Raw genomic sequence first — 26653 nt, 5'->3', positions numbered from 1 at the left:
CCCCTCTCTTGCTGCCTGTGCCCCTCCTAGGAGCTCAGAACAGCCCTCCCTTGCGGTGTGTTCTGTTGCTTCTGAGAGACACCTTCAGTTTCTATCACCCCCTTTTCCCACCTCTCCTATATTCAAGAAGTATAATATCAAAAGAAACCTGTCATTTTCAGCATAGCTGATGACATTTCCTCTAGTGAAACTCCACTTGGCCTGTGTTGTGGGTGCATGAGAACAATCTCTGCCCTGACCTCGGGCTTTTCTCTCCTTGCATCCCCAGGAGGATCCATCTCACTCAAGCAGCAGCCTTTAGCTCGTGCCTCATCTGTGGGCTGCGGTGTTTGCACATGACTTAGGAAGGTGCTTCCTGGCAGAGCTTTAGGCATCTTTCTGCCAGAGACAGCCAGGGAAGCTCCGTGACATGGTTTTCCTTCCTCTCTGTTGACCCAAGTGTGCTGTGGGGACACTAGTCAGCCTGGCCATGCCCCTGCATGTTCTCTTGAAGCTGAAGAGCTGCTTCTCTCCACAGGCTTCACGGGCGCAGTGAGGAAAGCGACCAGCAAGAATCCCTGCACAAACTCCTGACTTCTGGAGGACTGAGCGAGGATTTCAGCACCCCTTACCCCCCCCTCAGAGCTAACGTTATTGAAGCTATTAATGAGCTGCTAATAGAGCTAGGTACGGATGGGTCTGAACTGCCCAGAAGTGGTGCTTCTTATGGGATGGGACTGATGCTTCCCCCTTCTCTTAGGTGGAAAGAAACCTGTAAGGATTTAATCCTGCTCCCAGGACTTAGTCGTAAGTCCTCTTTAGGTTAGACAGAGATGGGTGGAACAGTGGAGGGAACAGTATGGGGGGCTATTGGCCTGTGCTCTTTGTCACCTGAGAAACGTTGCTTTTCCTGGATGCTTATCCACACACGGCTTCCTTCTGTTTCAGAGGGCACCACCGATAACATTGCCATGCAGGCACTGGAGCACATCCACTCCAACGAGGTGATCATGACCATTGGCTACTCGCGCACCGTTGAGGCCTTCCTGAAGGAAGCCGCCCGCAAGCGGAAGTTCCAGGTCATTGTGGCGGAGTGTGCGCCGTTCTGCCAGGTGAGGCCCAGACTGGCTGCCTTCTCCAGGCACCACATTGTCCTGCGTGTTCTTACTGAACACTTGTCTCTGGAGGCGAGTGGAACATTATAGAAGTTGAGAGACTGAAAATAACTCATTATCCTACCCCGTGTCCTTCAGTTTCAGGGCTGTATTTGTGCTCCATTGCTTGGTATTTTTGCAGTTCAAACAAGAATTCAGTGCTAATATCTCTACGACTGCAGTGGAGGAGCTATGTCCCAGGGGACCACCTGGATTCTCCTTCTTTTTAGGGTCACGAAATGGCTGTCCGACTGTCTAAAGAGAACATTGAAACTACTGTCATGAGCGATGCAGCTATTTTTGCTGTCATGTCTCGAGTCAACAAGGTAAGGAGGGCTTCAGTGGAGGAGGGAATTCATGGCAGGTTGGGTGCTTAGGCCTCTCAGACCAGCTACAGGTCCCAGCAGTGATGGATGCCTTTCTTCACTGAAGACTTAAAATTCTACTAGTCCCTAATTACAGCCAGGGTGTAAGGCTGAGATGCAGTGTGGAACCCCAAGTCAACATGATGACTGATGCAGAGTGATACATTTTTCTGCCTTGGTGGCTAACAGGCACAGCAATTACAAGAAACCAAGGCAGGAGAGCCTCAGAGGGTTAACTTCAGTTTTTAAAGAAGATGGAACAAAGAGCAGCATTTCCAAAGGGGAGAAACCCCACTTGCCTGGAACACAAGGCAGATGGTGAAGGGAATCACCAAGGTGTTTTTTCCAACAGTTCTGTTCTGTGCTTTTATAGAGCTGAAGACTCGGCACCCCAAACTAAAAAAGAAAAAGTACTTGTAACAAACAATAACATCTAGCCACATAACTTCTTATCTATATATTTTAAACTGCTTTATTCCCATTTTACTGCAAGGGAATTGTTGCAGCCAGCAGTGAAGTTACTTGTATAAAGCTTACTCTGCAGGCTTAGTAGAACAACAGGGAACACAGCCCAGTTTCTGCTCGGTGTTCCCTGCAGTAGAACATATGTTTGTCCTCTGAAGTTCTCTCTGTTGGCTTCACCATGCTGGAGTCATTCTTTTGTTAAGAGAGGAACATCTCGGTACAGAGCCAGTGCCAGATGAAACAGATCAGCATCCAGCTGCCCTGGCTGTTCTTACAAACGCCTCCTCCAGCTCATCCTGCAGGGTCTGAGCCAGGAAGCGTTCCTTCCCCAGTTTGCTGTGGAACGTGCTATCTAATGCTCATTTACCTTTTAAGGTCATCATTGGTACAAAGACAATCCTGGCCAACGGCGCCCTGATTGCTGTGAGTGGGACTCACACGCTGGCACTGGCAGCTAAACACCACTCCACTCCGCTCATAGTGTGTGCCCCCATGTTCAAGCTCTCACCGCAGGTAAGGACAGCAGCTCTTCAAGATTGCACGTGCTCTACACAGAGATGGGGGTGATTTTATGGTTCTGGAAGCTTAGGGTGGAAGGCACCGCCTGTCCCAAGGTGAGGCTGGTAAATGAGCTATCTCCCCTATCTAATGCTGCTACTACAGGTAGGAGGTCCTCACCCAAATCTGACATGCCTCGGGATCTCCCTGAAGAAAACCTCCTCTGCCACAAGTGCTGAGTAAGCACTGCGTTGGCTATAGGGATGTAGACCACTGCCTACTAGAGACTAACATCACCATACTTATTTATCTTCAACCACAGCGGATTTCCATTTATATCTTCATGTTGAAAGACCCTGTGTACTGACAGGAGGTACGTGAAGATGGTCTAAACTGTTTCTTCCACACTTTTTCAGTTCTGTCAGATGAAGTTGCAGACTGAGGAAGTCACTTCTCTGCTCCAGTTCCCTAGGCTTTGCAGAATGGCAGCCAGGTTATAGAAGGCTCTAAAAGCTCTGAGGGAAAACCTCTAGATGTTACAGAGGTTCTAGGCACAGGCAGTACGCAGTTACTGCAGACAGATGTAGTATCACCTGGCAAGTCATCTTCTGCTGCTTTGGTTCCTTCCAGCACTCAGGATGTTTTCACTAGGACAATGAGGCAGTCTCTTTTTTACTGACCTTCCTGTACTCTGTCTCTTCCAGTTCCCTAACGAAGAAGATTCATTCTACAAGTTTGTGTCACCACAGGAAGTGCTGCCATTCACGGAAGGTACTGGTTCTTCTTAATACAGGCTGATTGAACTGGTTCAGACTGTAATTTCAACATATTATTTTAATAGGTAACAATATTTATACGTAAGACTGTCCTGTAACCCAAGACAGAATATCTGTTCCTATTGTCTTTAGCACTAGAAAGTGCTGGGAACTGTCCTATTTTATATGTAACTTTCCATTACAGAAAGTAGAGAAGAAGGATTTCCTATGAATGCTATTTTTGTGCTTTTGCTTCTTCTCTGAAATAATCAGTGGTTTATTATAGGATTGTGATGATAGTGCCAGGCAGGTGGCAGTTTCCTGTGGGACAGCAGATGCCCAACACCAAGGGCAGTTTCCTTTCCTTCCTACAACTCCTGTTAGCTTCCTGAAACGCTGTTACGTGATCCACTTGTTGAAACCCAGTATCTCTGCAGTGGGCTTCCCACACAGGCACCATCTTAGGAAAGGCATCAATTCCCAAGCCCATTTTCAGATAGCAAAGTCTCTTCCAAAGCCCTGTTTCTATGTAACAAAGACTTGAAGATTCCGGGTTTAGCACAGGTTTTTGATTTTGGCCTTCTGAGCTTTTCTTTAAATAATAACTGTCACAGCATCGGGATTCTTGTATTCTTATTACATACTGGCAGGTTTTTTTGCAAATAGTAAATCTACTTCAGAGAGGATCTGGGGTTTTTAACAGGAAAAGCTACCAGAATAGAGTGTTGCCATTCATCCAGGATTGCTGTGTGTCTGTAGTTCAGTGCCATCAGTGAGGACACTGGAAAGTATTCAGGCTGTCTCAGTACTGACCTCAGGGTAGCACATGCATAGCCAGTTTCTCCAGGGCTCAGGAAGATGTGCAGAAGGCTACGTGTACTTCGTGGTGCTTTGTCTAATACTGCTGCTGTTCGCTTTACAGGGGAGATCCTGGCAAAGATCAATGTTCACTGCCCTGTGTTTGACTACGTCCCTCCAGAGCTCATTACTCTCTTCATTTCTAACATCGGGGGTAACGCGCCTTCCTACATCTACCGCCTCATGAGTGAGCTCTATCATCCCGACGACTATGAACTCTAATGCCGTGAAACACATCACTCCAGACTTTTCCTGTCTTTCTCTTCAGAAAGATATAACGGCTGATTAAAGTGTACTTTGCAAAGACAGGTTGTTGTGGGGAATTTTCTCAGCAAAAGCAACAGAAGGCAAAGCTCTTCTACAGGTTTTCATCTCTGTGCTGTGTTAGAAGCCACATGGAGCTGCTAACCCACTTTGACTTTGAAATGGCAAGGCATACGTTTGACTCTCTGGGGCAGCTAAGCTGTTACTTTAAAGTGTGCTGCAATAGAGGCTGTTTACAGTGATCTCACTGTTAAGCACATTTTATTTCCCTAACTAGCAGAAATTTTACCTGTGTAGTGAGTTGCCTGCAACTATGATGCAATGGTGGGCTTTAAATTGTGCTTCCACATATGGATGTGATAGGAATCCATTGACAATTGTCTTCAAAAAGGGCTTTTTGGGTAGAATTTCTTGAGGATTTTTGGTGAGTTGCTGAAATACAAACCAGCTTTTTCTACAATGCTGGAACAGACATTCCATTCTTGATGAAAGGCAAACCTTCAGAAGTCCCAGCTAGCTTGTTCACCTCCGTGTTGGAAGGCACAGCTCAAGCTCTTACTTTGCTTATTGTAGTCTGAAGGTCTTTTCTCTCCTGTGCTAATTGTGTGACTCATTATTCTTCTTGAGTGGACATCTTGTCTTCTTCAGGAAGTTCTTGATTTTTGCAAGGGGCAGCATGGAACATCTTAGAAATCTCAGGCTCTTGGAAGTCAATCGATCACTCTTCCTTAATTGCTTTTACCAGTGTATGGCATTACACTAACCCACAGTTAAAGCATGAAATGAAAGTAGTTTCCATTCCTTGGTTTGCTTTTGATTCATCTATGTCAATATCTCCGTGATTTGGTTTTAAGTTGGATGTCTGTGACTAAACAAGGACATCATCTTCTTTAACTGTTCTGAAATAAATTCTACTCCTCTACTTTAAACAGAGATACAAAATAGAATTGGAACCTGTGAAAAAAAAATTCTGTCTGTTGTAAAAAATGCTATGGGGCTGTTTAGCCATTTATGTGGGACTAACTTTCTGTACCTTGAGAACTTTGGGCTATGCTAGGATTTAAAAGTCTTTCACTCAAGAATGCAAACTGCAGGGAGCTGGAGAAAACAGCTGGGTGTGTCGTTCATTGCCTGGTTAAATAAAAAGAATGTTTTTTCATCCTAAGTTGGCCTGTATATACTAGGGAGCTGGTTGATCCTCATTCCAACCACTGCCATGAGCCCAAAGAAAGAGTTTAGTGTTAATTTTATTAATAAAAACCTCCCCATTTTCAAAGCACTATACAACACATTAATTAAAGTCTTCTCTCAGTTGTGCAGAATCATGCTGTGCTTGCAGCAAAAAAACACTTCAGTAACTGCGAGTGGCTGCATTTTCTTGCCTCCAGTAAGGCTCAGGCATACAGTGTAATTCATTAATGATAGAGACTCTTCTCCAGGCTACAAGAGCAGGCTCCTCCTGCCATGTTCTCCTGGCTGGTCTCTGCATATTAGGCCAGTACTTAGATCAGAAACAGCTCCACACACGGTAGTGTGGTACAACAGGGGGACCTGGATCATACCAACACTTCTGGTGGTTGCAGCTTACAGTCTTAACGTTTTTTGATCGGTGTCTTTTTTTTCCCAAATAGATGCCATGCTCGGGCCATCTTCCGCAGTCTAGCCAAATTAGGTTTAGGCTGGAGGGAGAAAAATTAAGAAGCATTACATCATAACTAAGTGAACTTCAGTGCTTCCATACCCTTTTCCCTAATACAGTCATTTCCAAATTTGTTTAATATCTAATTCAAAGTCCTACCTGACTTTCAACAGAGTCCAATTTCATAACTTATTATTGCACAGTAATAGCAAAAGGGAAGGAGTAATGTTGGGATTTTTTAATTTAAAAGTTGCTATTTCTTTGCCTTCTTCCCCCATTTTATATGATCTTAAACTTTGAAAAACCAGGCATTTGTTCAATCAGCATCTTTTCCACTAGTAGAATATCAAAATCTACAAGTTTTCCAAGTTTTACCCTTAAAAACTTCAAACATGCTTAGTTTTAAGGATTAGTGGATTCCATTCAAGTCAATGTCACCATTCAAATGAAATATGTTAAGATCCTTGCGAAAGTGTTTGCAGGACAGAGGTTTAATATTTTAAAGTTTTATTTTACTGTTAAAAGCTATGTAAAAATTCACGTAAGATACAGCCAGTGATGATGGTTTTAAACTGGCCCACTCTAGTTCTCACACACATAATGACACACGTACATGACGTGCCTTTAATAATCCAGAGCGTGGATTACCAGAGGCGTATCTGTGTCCCACACAGTACCTGCTTTTCCTGTTGTAGATGGTCTGTGTCCGCAAGAGGCATCATGGAAGGTCTTCCATGAGCACACTGGAAGGGCAGCTGGCAAGATGACAAAGCTTCAATAAGCCTGCAGCTCTCCTCCAAAGTCAAACGCTCATTAAACTTAATAGCTCCTGAAAAAAACCCAACAAATTCTTGCACACGCTGCCAAAGAGAATTCAAACCACCCAGCGGACTTCCCTCCGCAGCTGTGGGTTTCACAGAAAGTAAGGCAGGTCCCAGAGATTTAAAGTTTAGCTCGATTAACCAGCCGGCTACATAAGGATCAGCTTTCCATGGTTTAAATTTTTACCTAACCCAAGTCCGATGGATTACTAGTTTTTGGCTTTTCAAGTGACATTGCAAGAGGCAAATGGGCTGCTTGGTTTTGTTTTTTCTTTTTAATACATGCGTGTGTGAGATGGCTGAAGACGCCACCAGTTAACAAATCAAAGTCGTAAGACAACAGCTAATATCAGTTCTGTAGTCTTTATCAGTTCTATGTGCCTGCCACTGACAGCCACCAGTTCCAAGACCAAATGCCAGCCCTGCCACTACATCCCTTCCTCACAGGTGAGCACTAAATGGTATCCAGAGGAAATCCAAACACAACATTAAGGAGTCATTTCAGAGGTGTTTCCAGTCTTTAGCCTGCACAGATGCCCAAGACCATCTGCAAACTGCCTTTCAGCTGTGGGACTTTTTTAGATACATGTATTGTCTACCATTTGTAGAATGCAGTGACACTCCATGCAAATAGATGGTTTTGCTTGACGTTTACCCCTTGAGCATAATCTTGTTAATAGCGTAACACAGGAACTGCCACAAGAGGCTAGAGCTACTGCAGTCTACACCTTCAAGGTCTGCTCATTTCCAGGTGCTGGAAAACCACAGTCCCTTGGAAGATGTAAATTCTTACTGCACTCCTTCCAAAAAATACTTGAAAGGTCACAGGCACGCTTAAACTAGCACTTTTGATACTTACATGAGATAAAAAATGCTGTTTGGGAAGTATGTCTAAATCTTTCCTGCTGCTTTCAAGCAGATTCCAGCACCTCCCCTTCCCCTTCACAGTGCTGTTACTTCAATAGTTTAGAGCTCGCACAGATGAGCACATCTCAGAACTATTCTGTGTTTCATGTGAGAGTTGGAAAGTACATTAGGCCCATACATGAATAAATTAGAGCAGTATTGCATGTTCCCCACAGTGCTGTCCATGAAAAGCCCATCATCTCGTCACCCTATGAAACACAGTAATCCTGGAATTCCCAGAAACACATTCTGAAACCACTGCCTCAGGGAAGATGTTGTGTAGAGATAGAAAAGCTTAAAAAAGTAATACAAAGAAATAATGCAAGAAAAGTAGAGTTTCCCTACCGTGACAGGCCTGGGAAGCTAACACATTCAGAAACGTCAAAGGCAGTGTCCCTCGTGCTCTTCCTCCTGTGGTCTGCACAAGCTAAAAGCAGTAAGAGAATATCATCTTACTTTCTATTTAATATGATAAGAAGGAAGAACTGTAACATAAAGGAAATTAAAAATGAGAAAAAGCTAGTGTACTATTGTCAGGGGTTTGAGTCTGATGGGGGTTTTTTGGAAGAAATGAGGGAACCCTCGTGCGAAACTTCGAGAGCCTCCCCCACCCCCAGGTAGGAGTTAGACCTGCTTCTGGCCAGGGCCAGGCAAATCAGCACCTCTGCCATCAAGGTATTTAGGAGGTTTCATCTTGTTTTGAGCTGCTCTGCCTTTAATGTTGGGGAGCTTTTCTGCTGGAGGAGGGGGAGGTGAGAGGAGAACAAAGGACTGTCACCCTGAGAAGAAAGAGGGGAAGAGGAGTCTCAGAGGAGGAGAAGGAGAATGAGCAGGAGCTTTCCCTGAATCCAGCGGTGCTTGAGATGGCAGGAAGGTGATTGCCTGCCAGGTGGGGGACCGACGGTGGTGAGAAGGTCCAGGATGTGTCGGTATGTGCAGAGCCCCATGTGAGAGGGGATAGAGACTGAGCATCAGCGAGGGACAAGCCTGAAGCGATCCGTGGCCCCGAGGGACTTATGAGGAGGAAGAGGATTGCCTCCTGTGAGGCGGACACCACGAAGCAGGAAAATAGAGACTGCATGGAGCCCCCTTTCTCAAGGAGGAGCTGTCATGGACAATGAGGAATGGCCAGATGGACCGAACCCCCCACTGCCTGCCGCCTTTGCACTGATGAGGGGGAACAGGTAGCCGGGGAGATGGAAGGGGTGGGCGTGGTGGGCAAAGCGTGTTTAAGATCGGGTCATATTTATTGATGTATTCCTCTTACTATCCTACTTTGTAAATGGTCATGGTGAATTAAAACTATGTTTTTTCTCCCCAGGTCACTCTGGTTCTTTACCTGTCATCTTAAATGGTAAATTATTTTCCCCTTCCATCCTTAATCTCAAACCCTTGAGCCTTTTTAGTTGAATTATCTCACCCCACATCACTGTTGAAATGGGAGTGGGGGGAGGAGTGAGGTGGAGACCGCACGGTTCTTTGTCCCAGTCAGCTTGAACCACAACTATCTAGTCCACCTGCCTCATTTGAGGCTTAATGCACTTAACCCCTTTGGTTTATGCAGTAAGCTTTGTCTTATTACAGTCCACTTTAGAAGCAGACAGCAACTCACCTCAACTTGTTCTTGAATAAGCTCCTGGAAAAAAAAAAAAAGTAATATCAACAGTTGCGATTTCTCACTTTCACTGCCCATACCCTGCTTTGTTCACATCTATGTATAATACTATGTAACTGCCAGAACTAGGAAAAATTATGTTCTTGCTAGTATACTGGCTGCAGGATGAAAGATTTAGGTGCAAACCCTGACCTATCACAAGTATATTATAAGATCTCTTGGCTTCTCTCTGCATCAGTTTTGTATCTGCAGAATGGATGTAATGGAACTACCTGAGAGTGCAATAAATGCACGTTATCTTTAAATAGCTGCCCTTTCTTCTTTGGATAGTAGTCCATGTCTGCAGTTATTTCTGATGTCTAAAATACAATGAATTCATAATCAATCGTTAATAGGTGCCACCAGTCCTTATTAAAGTAAAACGGACTGCAGTACAGATCTGCCCAAACGCTCATGAGATCTTGAGGCGTCAGCAAAGAATGAGTGCTCATGAGGCACACACCTGATCCCCTCCTCCACCACTTCTAGTGCTCTTGCCTCTCAGATCACACCGGGAGAGCAAATTTCGAGTTCTTCCCTATTATATCAAGTTTGGAAAAGAAAATTAAATGAGATGAATCCTCTTCCCTCTTTGTTTTTCCATGCCAAAAGAGATGTATAGCAAGAGCGGACTGATTCGCAGTGGCTCAGCCTAGTGGCTGAGTACAGTATTCCTGAAACAATTTTCAAGGAGTTCTTGAAGCAGTTATGATTGTGGAGAATTGTTTACAATGAAAACTGCAAGTAATCAGTTCAGCAATCACTTTGTTAAACTGCAGAACATCTGGAACAGCAGCTTTTAGAAAGCTGTACTGCCCATGTAGAGATTCCATGAAAACAACTTCAAGTTCTAACAAATAATATTTCTGTATGAGCAATATTAACTATTTTACTCTTCATTCAAGGATTCATGAGCAGTAAATTATTGAAACACCTGTACTATCTACTATTTTTCTTAGCTTCTCCACTAGCCCAAGTCTGAAACAGTTTCCTATCCTTCCTGTTACAATTCAGGGGCTTCAGCTGTGGGGCTATATAGCTACTAAAAGCCTCCACATCTTCCAGGGGACTTAATCATCTCCCTTATAACAAAGATACTCTAATACCCTGGACCATTAACACAGAACAAGACCCAGTATCACAATTTCATCCCTATCCACAGCTGACCTCCACAATGCTTTTAGTGACAGGCTGTCTTTTCCGACGCAATTCATTGGCTTCTCTTTCTATAAAGCACAGCGGCACTTTCCTCACTAGAATCAAGGAGCTGTTGGTCTCAGGAAATGACAACTCAAGACCCAAGTCCTCCAAATTTTTGTAGCAGCATCTGAGGAAAAAAAAATACCAGAAGTAAGACATCAACCACAGGAGCTACGTCTTCACAGCAGATGTAAACATTTCTGTAATCCTCATATATGCTTCCTCCTGCAACAGCTTCCAGTCTTAAAATTCTCGCATCACAAGATTCCAAGTAATTTTGTCCTTTCAGCCTACATTCAGCCATGTTTCTTCACTCCAGTCTACTGTGCATATTTCATGTTCCAGAACCACAAGATCTAAGAGTTCCTGTATTATGTGGAGAGAAAGTTTGTATCTAAATTTGCACATCTGTCTTTTCTAAAGATGCACCAAGCGTCTGGTTCAATATACAAACACTCCAAATATTGAAATTACGCAGCATAAAGACTCCTTTAAGTCTATTCCCCCCAAAAATGTCATTGCAATTGACATGTCATAGGAAAGGCTTACAATGGAAAAAATATTGTAAGAAATGTGTGATTTAATGAGCTTTATATCCCATTAAGCAAAGAAAACTCATGAAAGAACAACCTCTACTTAATCTGACATATGTGACCCTATAGCTGGAAAAATACACACAAAACCAAGACTTCACAGTCAAATGAGCATTTGTCTTCAAAATGAAAACAACTGTAATAATACATAGTTTACTAACTAATGGAATATTCACTTAAAACAAAGGTGGTGAAGGTCAATTTTAGAAAAGAAATTCTTTGAACAAAAAAGAACCTAATTAAACTTACTGAAATCAGTCCTGAGAATAATACATTAGCCTCCATATGGAGATGACTTGTGTAATTCTACCCCCAAAAAGAAGACACGTATAGCCTTCAACAAGAGCAGAGAAAGACAGAAAAAGCCCATTGTGGTGAAATGACAGAGTCCAAGCAGCTATTGAAGTCAATGAGGCCTTTCTTTTTTTTTAAGGAAAAAAAAGCCTAAAAGGAAGTTCAAGAGAGTCAACAGAACAATGCATTACTACAATGCGTAGTAGACAAATAACAGAAAACCTGCAGGTGAACCAGAGGTCTAGCTGAAGTATTGAATAGCAAATATAGCTGAAGAGAAAGATCTTTTAGGGAAGTTAATTTATTTTATTACATCAAACCTTACCCCAGAATACAGTTATACGCCGCCAGCAACAATAACAACAGAATTTTTAATTTGTAACTTTGTAGAAAAGATAGAGTCATGGTAAAGAGAGGAACTGCCAATAAATACTGATAAATTAAAGACGAACACAATAAAAGCACCACTAAATGTCAGCACCATTAAGCTTCCTGAATCAATTATCTCAAGTGATAACTAAAAATCACAACTCACATCCCAGTGCTGAATAATTCAACCAGTGTCCTTAAAAGAAAACCATGCCTCTGATTTCCTTCATCTGACTGATTTTTGTAGTACGTTTGTGATTTAGTTGATGAAGAAAAGTAGCTCATAGAATTCATGTGCTCTTTCAAAAAGCCTCTTGCCATCTTTGATGCTGCCTCTTAAATGCGGCTAGAAATGCAAATGCAAAAAGTTGTCATAGAGAAGTAACATTTGTGATGACTTGGAGACCACGGAGAAAAGGTATGCTGGTACCAGATGGTCAGTGTTTAACATGACATGAGTTCTCATCTGTATATTTGTAATTGTTTACAAATATACAAATTATGTGGAAAAGAAGGGGAATGGTCAAGCAGGCACTTTTGTAGAAAATACAAAATTATTTAAGTTAGTTGAGACTAAAGCTGACATCGAACTTAAAACAAGTCAAAAAATGATGAATGAAAAAAGCAGGATGAAAAGTGGACAGAAAACCCGTGTTCACTGCTCCTAAAGACAAATAAATGTAAAGCATCAGGAATAATTTGATCTATTTGTACCTTCTGTTGGCTCCTACTTAAATAGAAAAAAATAAATAAAAAACTCAGCCACAACTCCATGTTTCATTGTCATGACCATTCAATAAACAAGCAGTTCACGCAAGCAGGAATAGCCTAAAAAAGCAGACAAAGTATCAAGTGTGGGCATAATAAACAGAAAATACGGGCACAACTGCAAAGCTATTGTACAAATCAATGGTACACCCTCACTTTGTATATTGTACTCAGTTTTGGCCATCCAGTGTCAAAGGTAGATATACCAGAAATTAAAGACATTGAAGGATAAGTGCAAAAATAATCCAAAGTTCAACAAGAGGCATTACAAATATTGTGATGTTAGCAAGAACATCATTAAGAGGTGAGAACAAAAAAAGCATCCAAATATTTCTGAACCACAAACTGCAATGGTTACCTTTTTATATTTTTTCCTAAGGCAGGTAGAACATAACAGTGTTTTACGTTTCTCTTTGGAAATTCTGGTATTGGACATTGCCACACAAAAGAGTTACCAAACAGATAGAGCAGTGATATTGTTATGGTTGGAACACACTCCAAAAAGGTTTTACACCAAACAAGTGTATTCCTACACAGGCAACATTCTTAACAAGGAATAATTTAAAAGCTGTTGAGTGGGCCACAGACATCAGAAAAAAAAGCAGTCTGAGAATAATGAGGTAATCCTATGGATGCTAAAATATGCCTGAAAATGAAGAACAATGCAGGGGGAAAAAAACAACAAAAAAACCAAAGCACAGATGCATGTGGCACATGACAGACAAGATTTTTTGGGGAAAAAAAGTTTGTCTACTCTCAGGTAGGTTTGCAATAGTCCAACAACAAATCTCTATCTAAACTCTTGTGGTACAGAAGTTAAATATCATAATAGTAGCTGGTCCACCATTCCAAAACATTCCTTTTAAGGAATTTATTTCTGAAGGATTCATAATACGAACTTGTCATAGCCCATCCTGCTCTTCAAAAATGGCACCTGTCGTATCAGTAACTCCACGACACTGTGGGCACAGCACTGTGGCGTGCACTCCCAAGTCACGAGCCCCAGGCAGTAGGATCTGTCAGAGACGGCTTTGGCACTCTCCTGGCCCACACGTGGAGGTTTAATTTCCCAGGGAAACCAGAGCACATTGCAGAGGCACAGAGGCGGCACACCACCGGGTTTTCGTCTTGAGATATTGTAACGATGTGCCAAGAAGCACACTATTATCCTCAGCACAGATATAGCTGATTGGTCTCAGCTCAGGAAAGAATCAACAGCTTCTTTCCTGAGCTGCATGTTAATCTAGCAATAGAGAGAGCTCTTCCTGTGCAACAGAGACGTCTCAAAAAGTTTAGAGCTACTGGCCACTACTAACCGTAGAAATCTTCTTTGTTCTTCTGTAACTTCAATTTCCAAAGGGGGAGAGATGGAGGAGGACAGTAATTTCTTCTTGCCACATGCTGCAGCTTCCTTCTCATAGGAGTCTGTGAATGAATTGTTTAGAAATATCTTCTCTTAGGACATTTATGCAGGCATTACCCTTAATGACCCTACGGTTTGGCATGCAGTCCTCTGTTTGGATTAAAAAGTGACCACAGAATGCCTTCTCCTGAAACTTGTGGAGGACTGGGAATGTCACAAACCAGACACCTAGTCTCTGGGGAAAGGCTGGTTAATGCCACTTTGTTTTTTCCCACCAGTTCCAAAAAAAAAGAGTCACCCTAAATAGCAAAGAAAAACCCTACTGATATATTTAGTCCAACACACAGAGAGCAAGTTTTGCACAGAAAAGTCTGATATAAATGGCATTAAAATACTATTCATTAGGCATTTCTCCTTCAGTCTTTAACTTTTTTCAGTACTTGACCAAAAGGAGCAGAGTTCCTGGCACCCTCTCTGCAGGAACTGCATAGTATTTACTGATGAAAGAGAAGGTCAATGATTTTTAAATACTTGAGGGATGGCTATTGTGCTCTTTAACATGGAAACCAATGGCTAATGAGCTTACAGAGAAGACCATCATCCCTCTGCAAACAGTTTCAGATTGGGGAAATTCTAGCCTTTAAGCACAGTATTCAGCTAAAAAGGGACGAAATGAACTATGCTCTTTACTCTCCATCCTGTGTCTTATTCTTCACAACACAACCACATAATCTTATTGATGTTCTATTTCCGCTTCATTGTTTCTCCTATCAGTCTTCCTGCTCTTTCATTATGTCAGGACTATTTTAGTTTGATAGTTCTGTGGGCAGGGAGTATATCTTCTATTTTTGGAAATGCTGTAACAATTTTCAGCTGCCAATACTATGGCTGCTACAGATACTGACTATCTGGACTCTCCTAGGGACCAGGATAAAGATGACAAATTAATATCCTATTGGTTCCATGCATCCCAGATTTATCCTTACAGTAAGTTAGTCAGCAAACTTCCAGACAGCTCTTTTGTACTCTTCTGTGCACTGGTTATCTTTCTTTCTAAGACCATCTGAATCCTCACCTGCAATAAGCTGCTCCAAGCGGATCCGTTCATGAGCTGCATGTTGGTCCACCAAAATCAAGAGGTTTCCATCTAAAAACATATCACAACAGATGAGAAAAAGGCAACTTTGTGCCAGAGTGTTGCACCGGTTGGGAAGAATGACCACCTCTAGAGGCCACATTTAGAAGATAACTATCAGCCAGTTTTACAGAAATAAAGTGAGGAGGAGGCTATGTTGGCAGAACATAAAGTCACTAGAGAACAGAAATTAGTGATCCAAATTGGCATTTAAATTAAGGTACTTAGATTTAGCCAGAAACTCTGGTCTATCGACATCTTCGTTTAACTCCAGAATGAGAGCTGAGGTCACCCAAAAACTTTTCTGTTTAATACTGTCTTTTAAAATGTTACAAGAGCTACTGGGTTTGAATGGCTTTTTTGTACAGCTTCAGCAAGCTTCAACAATGAATATGTACAGACGCTGTGAACAGAGTCTGAAAGACGTTAGTAATTTGAGTAAAATCTATTTTTATAACACTAATCTGAAGGCAGTAGGAACATTCAACAATGTCCAAAATAAAGAAGATCCAGGAAATTTCAAGTGAAGACTAACATTTTCCTCTACTCATAATATCATCTCAAGGCAAGACGAGAATACAAACAGGACAGTGTTCCCTCTGCAGTCTAACTGCACTTGACAGCCACCTCGAGTTCATGTTAGCCACTCTTACCTGCCTTTTTATCCATTTCATTCCTAGTGTTGATTAAACAAGCGATAAATTTATTGTCCACTTGTTGAAGAACCTGCAAGACACTCAGAAAAATCATTACCCAGTGGTAAAATTATTTTTAAAATCAAAGTAAACAAAACAAAAAAAGACAACAATCAAAACAGATTAAGTACAACAAATAGCTAGCAGGATGATTAGGGCAGTGGAAACCACATCTTTTCTAAGCCCAAAGGCTTAAAGTATTTGGCCTAGCAAAACTGAGACTCAGAAGGTATATAATTATTCTTTATAAATACAGTGGGGGGCTAAATATGGAAAAGGCAGCAATTATTTAAGCTAAAAGACAATACTGGCAGATGGTAAAAGGACTGTAAATCAGTCACGAAACAGTTTATTCTGCAACTAAGAGAAAGTTTCAAAATACCCAAGAAAATAATTCTGGATCAATTTTTTTCAGAGAGTCACAAGGCCAAGATCTCTAACTGTTCGGAGGTGGAACTGGAAATTTACAGAATGGATTAAACGCTGATGTAGAAGCCTCCTTGTGTTGGGAATTAAAACTGTGCGCAGTGACTGAGTATTTGATTTGCTGGTATCTCCAAAAGAGACTGTAAACAACCTTTTTTAACCTGCCCTGTGACTAAGGACTTGTGCTGATCATGTCTGTAGGAGCCAGGAAGCATTTTTTTGCCTCCTCGTTTTCTAATATAGAATTTGCCTCTATGACTTGATTTCACCTGTCCCTCAAGCATTAGAAATCAACCAGAGCTACAGGGAATAGACGCTTTCAGTATCTTATTGTTAGACTTCATTTAACAGATGTGGTGTTAGGGAGGAATTTCTCCCAGACCACATAAGATAAAGCTCACTCTGAATTCTCTGTCTCCCATGTGCACAGCTCACCTGCTAGGTAAAAATAAAGAGAACAGTTCTTATTATGAGAAGTGAACAGAAAAATGGTACCGTTCATTTTCCAGCTTTCCTCTGGCTCTTTTAAAGATTATCTGTTTACTGTGATAACTTTATTTACTCCTGTTATTCTTGCACACGCAGCATAAGTAAGGGAATCATTTGGAGATCAACATTACTAGACCCCTCCCAGCGAGAACCTGCAATCTCAAAGTCAGCAACCTAATTGCCTGAGAAAACACTAACTTGGTCTCTAAGCCTTTTGTCATTGGGATGCAAGTGAGGGAGAGAATCCACTTTCACATTTCTATCCAGGCAAACCATCAAAGAATGTAAGCTGAAGCCATATATTCGATTAGATTTTAAGCTAACATTCGAAATGTTTGATAAAGAAGCACTAAAATGGTTAGACTTGATGTTATGATGCCATTTTTAAGAATCACTTTTCAGAGCAGACCTAAACCTTAAAGTGAAATCCTACAAAATGTGGGATTTGCTTTTGAAGCTACTCTGCTGAAAAATCACATTTCTAAGATCAATAGAAAAGAAAGACACAGGACACAGATTTCAGAGGAATATGAACTAAGTAAAAGCCTACAAAAAATATAAAAACATGCCCACTGAAGTATGATTTGGTTAACAGTGTTCCTAAGCAGCAGAAACAGGGCTACTTTTTGATTTGATTTAACTGTAGTCAAGGAATTTTGGAGTCACTCGCAGTTAGCTGATTAAGAATCTGATGACTTAGGTCTGGCATGACATACAGTATCACACAGCAACCAAGAATTCTGTTTGTGCTTGTGAAAATTAGGGATATGAACTATTTCCCTGGATACCTCTTTCCCACTACACAAAGCTCACTGTCTGAGAGGGAATTGGGGGGGGGGGGACAAGAAAACGTTGGGTGGGGGGGGGGGGGACTAGTAATAGAACATATTGTACCTGCATTGAATGAACCATGTCTTTGGTGAAACGATAAGGATACAAGATATTGTGAATTTTCACAGCCAGATGGTCAGCCTGACCGCTGGTCACATCAACGGCAATCTGTAAAAACAGAACTGCAGATCAAGGGGATGATAAAGGATATGGCAAAACCCCAAACACACACAAAATACTTCCAACAAACCAGCTCTAAGTAAAACTGGAAACAACCCTGTATTTTGGCAAACCAAGCTTTCTGCATAAGAATTGTCCCAGCTGAAGCCACCATCCGGCAATCCCTTTGCTTCCATCCTCATGTACTTTCCCATCTGGATATTACCTGCAACCTTCAATGCATTCCTGTCAGAAAACCTGCAGCTAACTATCAGCCTGCACTCCAGAAGATGTACTGCCCTGAAATGAGTCAGAGCACGTCACAGCAACAACCGAACTGATGTTCCTTCTCCGAAAGTCACCAGCAGGTGGTTTGCTACTCCATCCCTATTGTTTGCAGGTGGAAATGGTTGCATACATATGTTTACACACACACAACATGATGATTAAAGATAATGTGACCTCATGACAACAAAGGAAGTTTTTCTAAAAGTTCCAACATTGTTTCCCTCTCACATGCCATAATTCCACCAGGCTATAAAAACAACTACAGTAAAATAACGCTTTTAAGATCCATTGCATCCCAGAGAAGAAAGCTGTTTTTAACTGTGTCCACAAAGAGGGCAGAGATGTATATTACAATTTTGCCATTCAACAACTTTTTGTTTTAAGATGACTACGTCTGTAGAGGGAAAGACAGTTTACAATAATATTTTGCTTTTGAAATTATGTAAGGCAAAAGTTCAGCCTGATACCTGCTTCTCTGACTTTGAATAATCCACGACAAAGACTTACACATAAACTGTCTATAAAAACACGTAACTGTCAGGTCTATAGTCTAATGTATCACTGGATAACTTATATGCAACAACTACAATATTTGCAATTTCAGTCGTCACATCAGAAAATAACAGAAGGCTACAATGAGTCACATTTTAACATGAGAAGCGAGATAACACGTACCTCTGGGCAGGGAACAAAAACGGGATTATCCCATTCTGAAAGCAATGACTGGAGAGACTCCCCTTCAGCATCTAGGAAGGAACACACAGATAATACAGGGACTACCACCAACTGTCAGAAGGTGCATCGGGTACCTCTACCCCACATAATTAATACTTTTTTTTTTTCCTTCATAAAAAGAGGAGAAGGTACAAATAAATAATGGAACATGACACCAGGCTTCTCTATTGTCTGCTGTAACTAGGAAGGTCACTGTGCAGCTTTCTGACTCCTAAACATGCTGCAGCACAATTCAACAGACCCTGGAAATGGGGTGGGGGAGAAAGACTTGGTTAGCTACCCAATCCCTTGGACAAAGCCACATACCAAAAGGATGATTTCATCCTTTCCAGAGCAAAAGAAATTGTGAGGATTGAACCTATTTTTCACATTCCAAGGTTGGAACGAGTACAAAGAAGGGAGAAGGTAATTATTCTTTAAACTACTGACATAATTCAACAAAGAACTGGGTATTTCATCCTGTAAATAAGTATCCCCTAACCTGCCTTCAACCCTAAAAGATTTTTTTTTTTGCAGTTCTAGATTTGAGATGACTCACATGGTCCCATTGTTAACAGACCTTGAGTAACACTGGGTTCCTGTTGGGACATCTGGGAGAATTCTTTGATTTTTTTTAACCACAGAACACTGTGTCCTGGAAAGCTGCCCCTACCTCTCAGATCCTGGCTTGCTAGAGTCTTCTCTTTATGTGGTCTAGGAAGGAAGGGTAGCACAATCTCACTTCTAAAGGGATGACACCTGAACTGAATCCCTAAACACAATATATATAAATTTACTGCTGCAGATTCAACAGCACATAAAATTACAAAAAGCTATACAATTATTAAATACTTGTAAATGAGCATGTCCTTAGAGTATCATATGAGATTATTAGATTAGTAACAAATTAAAGTATCACACAGATTTTGCAATCTAACATTGAGAAATAACAGCACCTATATAAAAAGATGAGAATTACCAGACACACCTGCATCAGATATTTTAAAATACTACCATGGCTTCTGCAGGACTGCCCTTAAAAACTGGCTGCTGCTTTAAACATTTAACAATTATTTCCAGAATTAGTGCAATCAGAAGTGTTATCCCCAAAGTAAAAGAGGCATATAGTAGTCTGTCAGATGTCAAAAACACTCTTGAATTCCCTCTATTAAGGAGTGGCAAAATATCAGTCCATCATCACTCCTATCAAAACTTAATACAGTTATCAGGAACTTGTAAAACTGAAAACTACAAGTCAACGAGATCACATGAGATATCAAAGTAAGCCTAACAACATGTTCCTACCCACCCAGAAATTATTTAATGATATTACAAATCTGCACTGTTATCAAGATTGTTAAGAAAAGTGGCCCAGATTTCCAGCACAGTGGTAAACATTTCACCCTTCCTTTGGTACAATTCAAACTTCTATTCTTTGTGTAATAATAATGAATTAATAAAGTTCCTTTCTACTGAGAAATTAAGGGTGTGCATTCAGGAAAAGTGGCAGAGTGATAACGCCAAAGAAAACCAGCTGCATGCTGATAAGGTCGGTGTGAAAAAGCTCTATAAGATTCTTTGCCAGTCCAAAGACTCCAGAGTGTTGGCTCCATTCCAGTAAGGACCAGTGATGGTCCTACCCTGGGGACCAAGAATCCTTTCAGGAATTCAAACTGGCAGCCCAGCATGGAAGAGTAACTCAGCATCCCATGGTCACAAAACCCAGAACAGAGGACGAGATGTCCTCACGTGGTTCCTGGTAATTTACTTTACACATGCAAACCACATACAATTACCATACTTGCGTATTCATTTTCACTTGCCTCAGTTAGATCATTAAAATAAACCAGTGTAATGACATATCAGTAAATAACGTAAGAAAAGTAACAAAAAATGGAAAAAGAGCTGGCGTAACAACAAACACCAAGTTGAACTGAGATGTTAGCTTACTACAAATGCACAGCATTAGATTACTCAAAAAGCTTGATAAATTTTCCTAAAACAATCAGCTCAAATCAGTACAATGATGCCTGAGTCTAACCTACAAATCCTAGCATTTCTACTGAGCACACGACTTGTGATCCGAAGAGATAGCACATGGCCACTGCTGTCATGGAAAAAAAGACATGCATTATTCTTATCTCCTTCCACCTATCACCAACCAGTGTAATTTTCCTAAATTTGTTTATGAAGTGCTGTTCCTCAGAAATCACGGGGCCACGAAATTTAACACCATGGGGTTACGAACACTACTTCAAAAAGCAAAATGAAAGCATATATAGCAAATACTCCACTCCTGGGTCTTACCAGTGGTACTAAACAGCGCTCAACATCAAGAGACACGAATCCTGTGTTAGGACACAGTTACATGTATTCCTACAGCTAAAAAGAATTCATATCCCTTATTTGAAAAACACATGAAAGAACATGTTTGCTGAACTTAGAAAATCTAAGCTCTACAGGGTCTAGCCCCAGCTCAAACACCTTGTGAAGGTCTATGAGGTCTGACATTCAACCTAAAAAAAGCAAACAAGTTGCAGTAGACATTGCCAAAGAATAACACCATTGACTGTGTTAAGAAAGAGTGGCACCATTGATACAATGAAGAGTGACACCAACGATAAGGCTAAGAAAGAACAATGCCATTGGAGGTAGAAAGATGCAACACAGTACATGTTTTCAGAGATTACAGACTACACATCATCTGGTAACACGAGGTACCAGGGTAACATGAGGTATTCTCTTCATAAACATGAATGCACTATCCACATCTTTTGGATAGAAAATAATAGGATATCCAAACATTTTGGACAGAAGGTCAAGCTCCACATCTCAGTGCGTTGGGTGGCTACTGAACAGCACTGTGGGCATCTGAAACTGGCAAATCACAGAAATTAAAAGTGGTCAAGGAGTGTACATTTGTGGTTGCAAGCACAAATGTATCCTCCTTGACTAATAACACCATAGATGTTCTTCTTAGAACACATTTACTTCAGTGGTGCACAACAAATATTAAGAAGTATTGACATCAATTATTATACATAAAAGGGAACAGTTTAACAACCAAAACAGCTACTGCATCAGTGTTTCTACAAACGGTGACAAAGAAGGAAGTAACAGACAAAACTGGAACAAACCAGAGGCTTTCATGGTTAATTAGCCAAATACTTCACAGGAGAATTAACTAGAAAGAAGTCCAAACTACTTTTTCAAAACAACTTGTGCAGTAGAAAATAGAGTCTACACGTGGAATGGCTGCATCTTCAGTCATAAAATTTGCCTCCAGACAGAATAAAGCACAGCTTTGAACAAAGATACACCCACGGAAGGGAAAATTATCAAAGACACTATTCTGCCAAGCCAGAGCAGGAGGGCACAGAAAGCCAAACCTGACAGACAGATCAGTGAAGACTCATGAACACTACACCTCTGAAAAACCAACACAACGTAGTGTCCCGTCACCCCTGGAAAAGCTCCACCACCAAACCACCATCAATGCTGTACAACATCTCCTACAAAGCTAAGTGTGAAGCAACAGCCTCCCAAAGGAGATTACACGTTCTCAAAGGTTAGATTTTTGTTTGGTTTTGAAGAGTTGTCTTAAATTTTGTATGCAGGTTGAAAAAAGATCATTTTAATATGGGACTCTCAGTAACAACACATTCTTAGAAAAGCAACCGTTTAGGACAAAATGTTAAAATCCACAATATTTTTCTGGTACGTTTACTTTGAGGTATGTTTCTCTCTTTTTATATAACAACAATTATACATAACTATGATCACAGTAAATGTCATGACGTGCAGTGAAAACTAAGCAGCCATCTGTTAAATTGACAAGTTGCTGACATTTCCTTTTACTTTCATTAAAATGATCTTTTAATATCTTGAATGCTAATGTTTTACTGATTTCATAGTTCCTGACACCCTCCTGTTTTCCATACAGCCATTACATGCAAGGCAGTGGCTATTTCAGTATAAACTGTCAGGTGCTTCCAGCGAGATATTTTACGCACCTAACAGAACAATAACCATTTTCCTCATCCCGTTTTACACAACCACCAACACCTCCCCTCTTACCGCTCTCTGAAACAACATTCACAGCCATTGTTGTTATATCTTGAACGCAGGCAGCCTGAAATCCTTCAGGAGGAGGAGTGCCGTAGGTGCTCAGTCCGGTTGCTTTGTTGATGTATATTGTCCTACCTGAGGAAACATCAAAATCCTGCATCCAGTCTGAACACCACAGATCATTCCTGGGATCACCCGTCACTCTGTTATCTGCAGAGACTTCACAGTTACTTGGGAAGGTCACATGAGGAACCTCAGTATCTCTCGAATCCTGTTCTGAGGATTCATCTATCGTACTTTTGTCTTTATAGATGTCAGTACAATCCTTTGCAGCAGGTAATGATAAAGCACTGGTCGAAGAGACTGTGCACTCTCCTTCTATGCTGCCGAGTGGTGATGGGCTGACTGTACTTTTCATGGGCTCTGCTCTCATACTGTCGGATTGCCCCTTAGAAACACTGTAATTACATTCCCTCATTTTTTCCACTGAGGATTTATATGTTTGACAAGCATTATACAAAAAATCATTACTTGAAGATTCAGTATCGCAAGAGTGGTCATCTTTTCTACTTGAATCTGTTTGGAATTGTTCACGGAGTTGTTTTACTTCTTTGTGGTCACTTTTCATTCTGGACAGTTTGGATGATAATGATGCCAGAGATCTTTTACAACTGGTATTTTTTTTAATAAGCTGAGAGTAATCAGACAATGTCAAAGGAGTCTGACAAAGGGCTCGTTTGTCTTGTGAAGTTTCTCCACTGCAGAATAAAGTCTCCTCCAAAGAACTAAAAACTTGGCCACTGTTATTAGAATCTGTATCTTCCACAGTTGGAGTTTCACAAGTGCTCAAGTTACCACAACTATCATTCTCATTCTTTGAAAAGTCACAGTTATTTTGTGTATTAAAATCTGAGACACAAAACTCACTCCGCTCTGCCAATGGTGTTGGCACCGTGCACTTGACTCTCCCGTAATATCTCCTGAACTTTTCTAATGAACCCAGCTGTGTGGACAAGCTCAGCTTCCTAGAGGGCTGAGATCTCGTCACAGCTATTTGTCTTCTGGTGCTTTTTATAACTTTATTGTGAGAAATACCTGAAGAAGTTGCCAGTGGCAATTCTGTAACCTTTGATACCTCACAATGCCTTTTACTGGTGGCAAGAGGCAAAGCTACCTCCTCATGCACCTCATTTGACAAAGTTTTGTTCTCTCTCACAATGCCTTTTACTGGTGGCAAGAGGCACAGCTACCTCCTCACGCACCTCATTTGACAAAGTTTTGTTCTCCAACAACACACTAACACCAGCAATGCATACATCTCTGGTGTAAGGAGTTGCATATTCTTTATTTCTATTACTGGAAATATCCTTTGCATTTAAAGACTGAATTGGAAAATTAACTTTGTGGCCAAAAATATCCTTAGCACGAACAGGGCCGGGTCTACCCTGCTCATTTAATGCAAGATTTGTTTCTGTTTGCTCGCATTCACGTGGGGGCTCACTTTGCAAAACACGTGTTACGAGCCCTGCGGAGCACAGTTTTACCGGTATTGAACTAAGAACCCCTACGCCTGCATCATCTGCGACTTCAGCTGTTTCTCCATCTCCTCCTCCTTCACCACACAGTCTCATCAATGAACTTCCAGAGACAGTTTCAGGTCCCGTTTCTGCTTCAGTAGGGTCTTCTCTCTCAGGTGGCAATCGAATAACATCGTTATTTAAGATATGGACCATGTTGCTTTTCTGCACTACTTTGCCCTGCCAGTTTCCCATATCTTTTCTGTAATTCTCTGCACAATGCTGCAGGTCACCACAACCGTCATCTATTTTTCTTACTTCTGATCTGGCCCCTCCACTGTAAGAGGAACAAAGATCTTGTGAACATTTCAGATGAGTATCAGATGCTTTTGGGGAACTGTTAGTGCCTTTTGGTTCCTGCTCTGAGATACCTGATATAACGAAATTAGAAGCTGTGTCATCTTTAGTGGGCAGTGGAATCTCTGCTTTATTTCTACATGGATCAGTTGGTTCAGCAATCTTCTCATCTGGGGTGACTTCAGTTTCCTGAAGATTTTTATTTGACTCTGTAAGACTTGAAGATGTTTTTCCAGTAACGGATATCCTTTTGACATCTTTTGACTGTAAGTTACACATTTCATAGGAATTTGCAATTTCATTGCATGCTTTCTTAAAACTGTCTTGGATGCTCTTCTCCACAGAGATCAAGGGCTTCAGAACTGGAGCATTATGGACACTAAAGTCATTATCTTCATTAAATTCTTTGATGTCCTCATTACATGGTTCAATAAATAAATGCTCTCGTTTCAAAAATATTTTCACTCCTTCCTCTATGCAACTTAGAAGAGCATCCCAGTTCTGGAACTCAATTAGAGTTTTTGCAGGTTCCAGACACACATCATAGTCGCTGTATGCACAGGTCACATTGAGAATAAAGATCCCATACAACTCTGGGCCACAACGATGATGACTGGGACTCGAGCCAACCTGTCTACTTGCAGGACCACTTTTTGCCTTGCAAATGACACTTTCTTTTCTTAGTAAAGTATCAATTAGTTTATGTAGTCTTGTCTTTAAAACAAGCCTTCTATTCACATACAAGAACTGCATATTCTTGTTGTAATGTCCTTCAATACCGATGAAACCACTTAATTCAAATCCCCCAGATTTATGATTTATTTCTCGTAACTTCTGAGATCTGCCCAGTCCATAAATTTGACAAAATCGAGAGTACACATCTCTTGTCTTAGGGAGCTGAAGTGCCATAGAACAAGAAGCGTCGTTCCTTAAAGAAAGTGAAATAGAGGGATGCATCAGTGAAACAGCTTCCACTTTCTGTCTCACTCTCTCAAATTCCAGCGTAGGATCCATACACTTTCTCCTCACCGGTAGCTGGTGAAACAGATTACACACGGTGACTGTAGTCCCCCGACTTGGTCTGCTCAATTCGGCTTCACAGACTTCCAGTGCTTGCCCATTGTGAAATAGTTTCACAAATGTTTTCGCTGTCGTGCCGGTTTTAGACGAAACCTCCACTATGCTGGCCATGTTGGCTATGCTTGCCACAGCCTCTCCTCTAAAGCCATAGAATGTCAGGTTCTCCAAGTCACCCACTGAGCTGCACTTGCTGGTGAAGTATCGCTCTCCCATTGCATTTAAGTCCTCTCTCCCCATCCCAGAGCCATTGTCCACCACTTGGATCTTAAAGGCTTCCAAATCCACCCTGATAGCTACACATGTTGCTTTGGCATCGATGCTGTTGAGGACAAGCTCCTCAACACACTGTCCAAGTGAGCTGATAGTCACTCCAGAACGCAGCCTGGCTCGCACATCTTCCGCCAAACACTTGATCATGTCAAAATCTGATAGATGAGAAACTCAAGAAACTGCAGGGAGTTCACTCCTCCATGTTCCTTAAAGCAACTCCCTGGGAGGCGAGAAAACAAACAGAAAAAAAAAAATTAATACAAATTAAAGGCCTGAAAAGACATTTATTTATTCATTTTACCCACATAAATATAGTTTTGTTAGTTTTCCTGGTATTCAGAGGCTTTTTCTGAGATCACTTTCCTGTTCAGACAGTGTCTCTCTACTGTTAGCACAAGCCTGTGCTCCTTACTAACAACATTGGTGATTCTCAAACCTAACATACCCAAACCAACCTCCAACCCTGAAAAGGCAAAACTTGCAGGATCTGCAAGCAAGCACCTTCTGCTTCCAAAAACACAGAGAAGGTATCACCAAGAAGCAGCCACCGAGCTGCTCTCCCCTCACTTTTAGCTCAACCTCCCCGCACAAATTCCCAAGGCCTCATTCTGGCAGAAGACCACCTGCTGCAACTCGTCCCAGAAAGGAATAAAGCGGACTTGGGAACGGACTGGGCGCC

General features: G+C 41.4%; 2 protein-coding genes across 2 annotated transcripts; one reads left to right on the top strand and one right to left on the bottom strand.

Annotated features, from left to right (window-relative positions):
* Positions 1 to 517: 517 nt before the first annotated feature.
* On the top strand, positions 518 to 4597 carry EIF2B2 (eukaryotic translation initiation factor 2B, subunit 2 beta, 39kDa; the record flags this gene model as incomplete). The annotated part of the gene is made up of 6 exons (XM_009865818.1): positions 518 to 666; positions 928 to 1091; positions 1364 to 1459; positions 2339 to 2476; positions 3166 to 3232; positions 4139 to 4597. Coding segments are annotated over 6 exons (772 nt in total), but the record flags the coding sequence as incomplete, so codon positions are not given.
* Positions 4598 to 5930: 1333 nt separating this feature from the next.
* MLH3 (mutL homolog 3) lies at positions 5931 to 26121 on the bottom strand. Its single transcript, XM_009865817.1, has 13 exons — positions 24001 to 26121; positions 22760 to 23924; positions 19356 to 19454; positions 18644 to 18714; positions 17585 to 17689; positions 15734 to 15806; positions 15021 to 15092; positions 13899 to 14007; positions 10526 to 10685; positions 9317 to 9340; positions 8050 to 8131; positions 6655 to 6806; positions 5931 to 6017 (listed from the first exon to the last, which is right to left on the bottom strand). Exons 1-13 carry the CDS (start codon positions 26119 to 26121, stop codon positions 5931 to 5933), a joined length of 4320 nt encoding a protein of 1439 aa, XP_009864119.1.
* Positions 26122 to 26653: the final 532 nt, after the last annotated feature.

The sequence above is a fragment of the Apaloderma vittatum genome, unplaced genomic scaffold (genome assembly GCF_000703405.1).
Source record: "Apaloderma vittatum isolate BGI_N311 unplaced genomic scaffold, ASM70340v1 scaffold13783, whole genome shotgun sequence".
Taxonomy (NCBI): Eukaryota; Metazoa; Chordata; class Aves; order Trogoniformes; family Trogonidae; genus Apaloderma; species Apaloderma vittatum.
Note: the sequence above shows the minus strand (reverse complement) of the source record. Positions and strands in the feature narration are given on the sequence as shown.

Bases quoted from the DNA above. Each gene is read 5' to 3' on its own strand.
- MLH3 (XM_009865817.1), bottom strand. From the start codon at position 26,121: ATGATCAAGTGTTTGGCGGAAGATGTGCGAGCCAGGCTGCGTTCTGGA. The intron at 18,715-19,355 runs GTAGGGGCAGCT...GTTCCTTCCTAG, and splicing joins AGCAAGCCAGGATCTGAGAG to ATGCTGAAGGGGAGTCTCTC. The intron at 15,093-15,733 runs GTAAGAGTGGCT...ATATGTTTTTAG, and splicing joins TGAAATGGATAAAAAGGCAG to ATGGAAACCTCTTGATTTTG.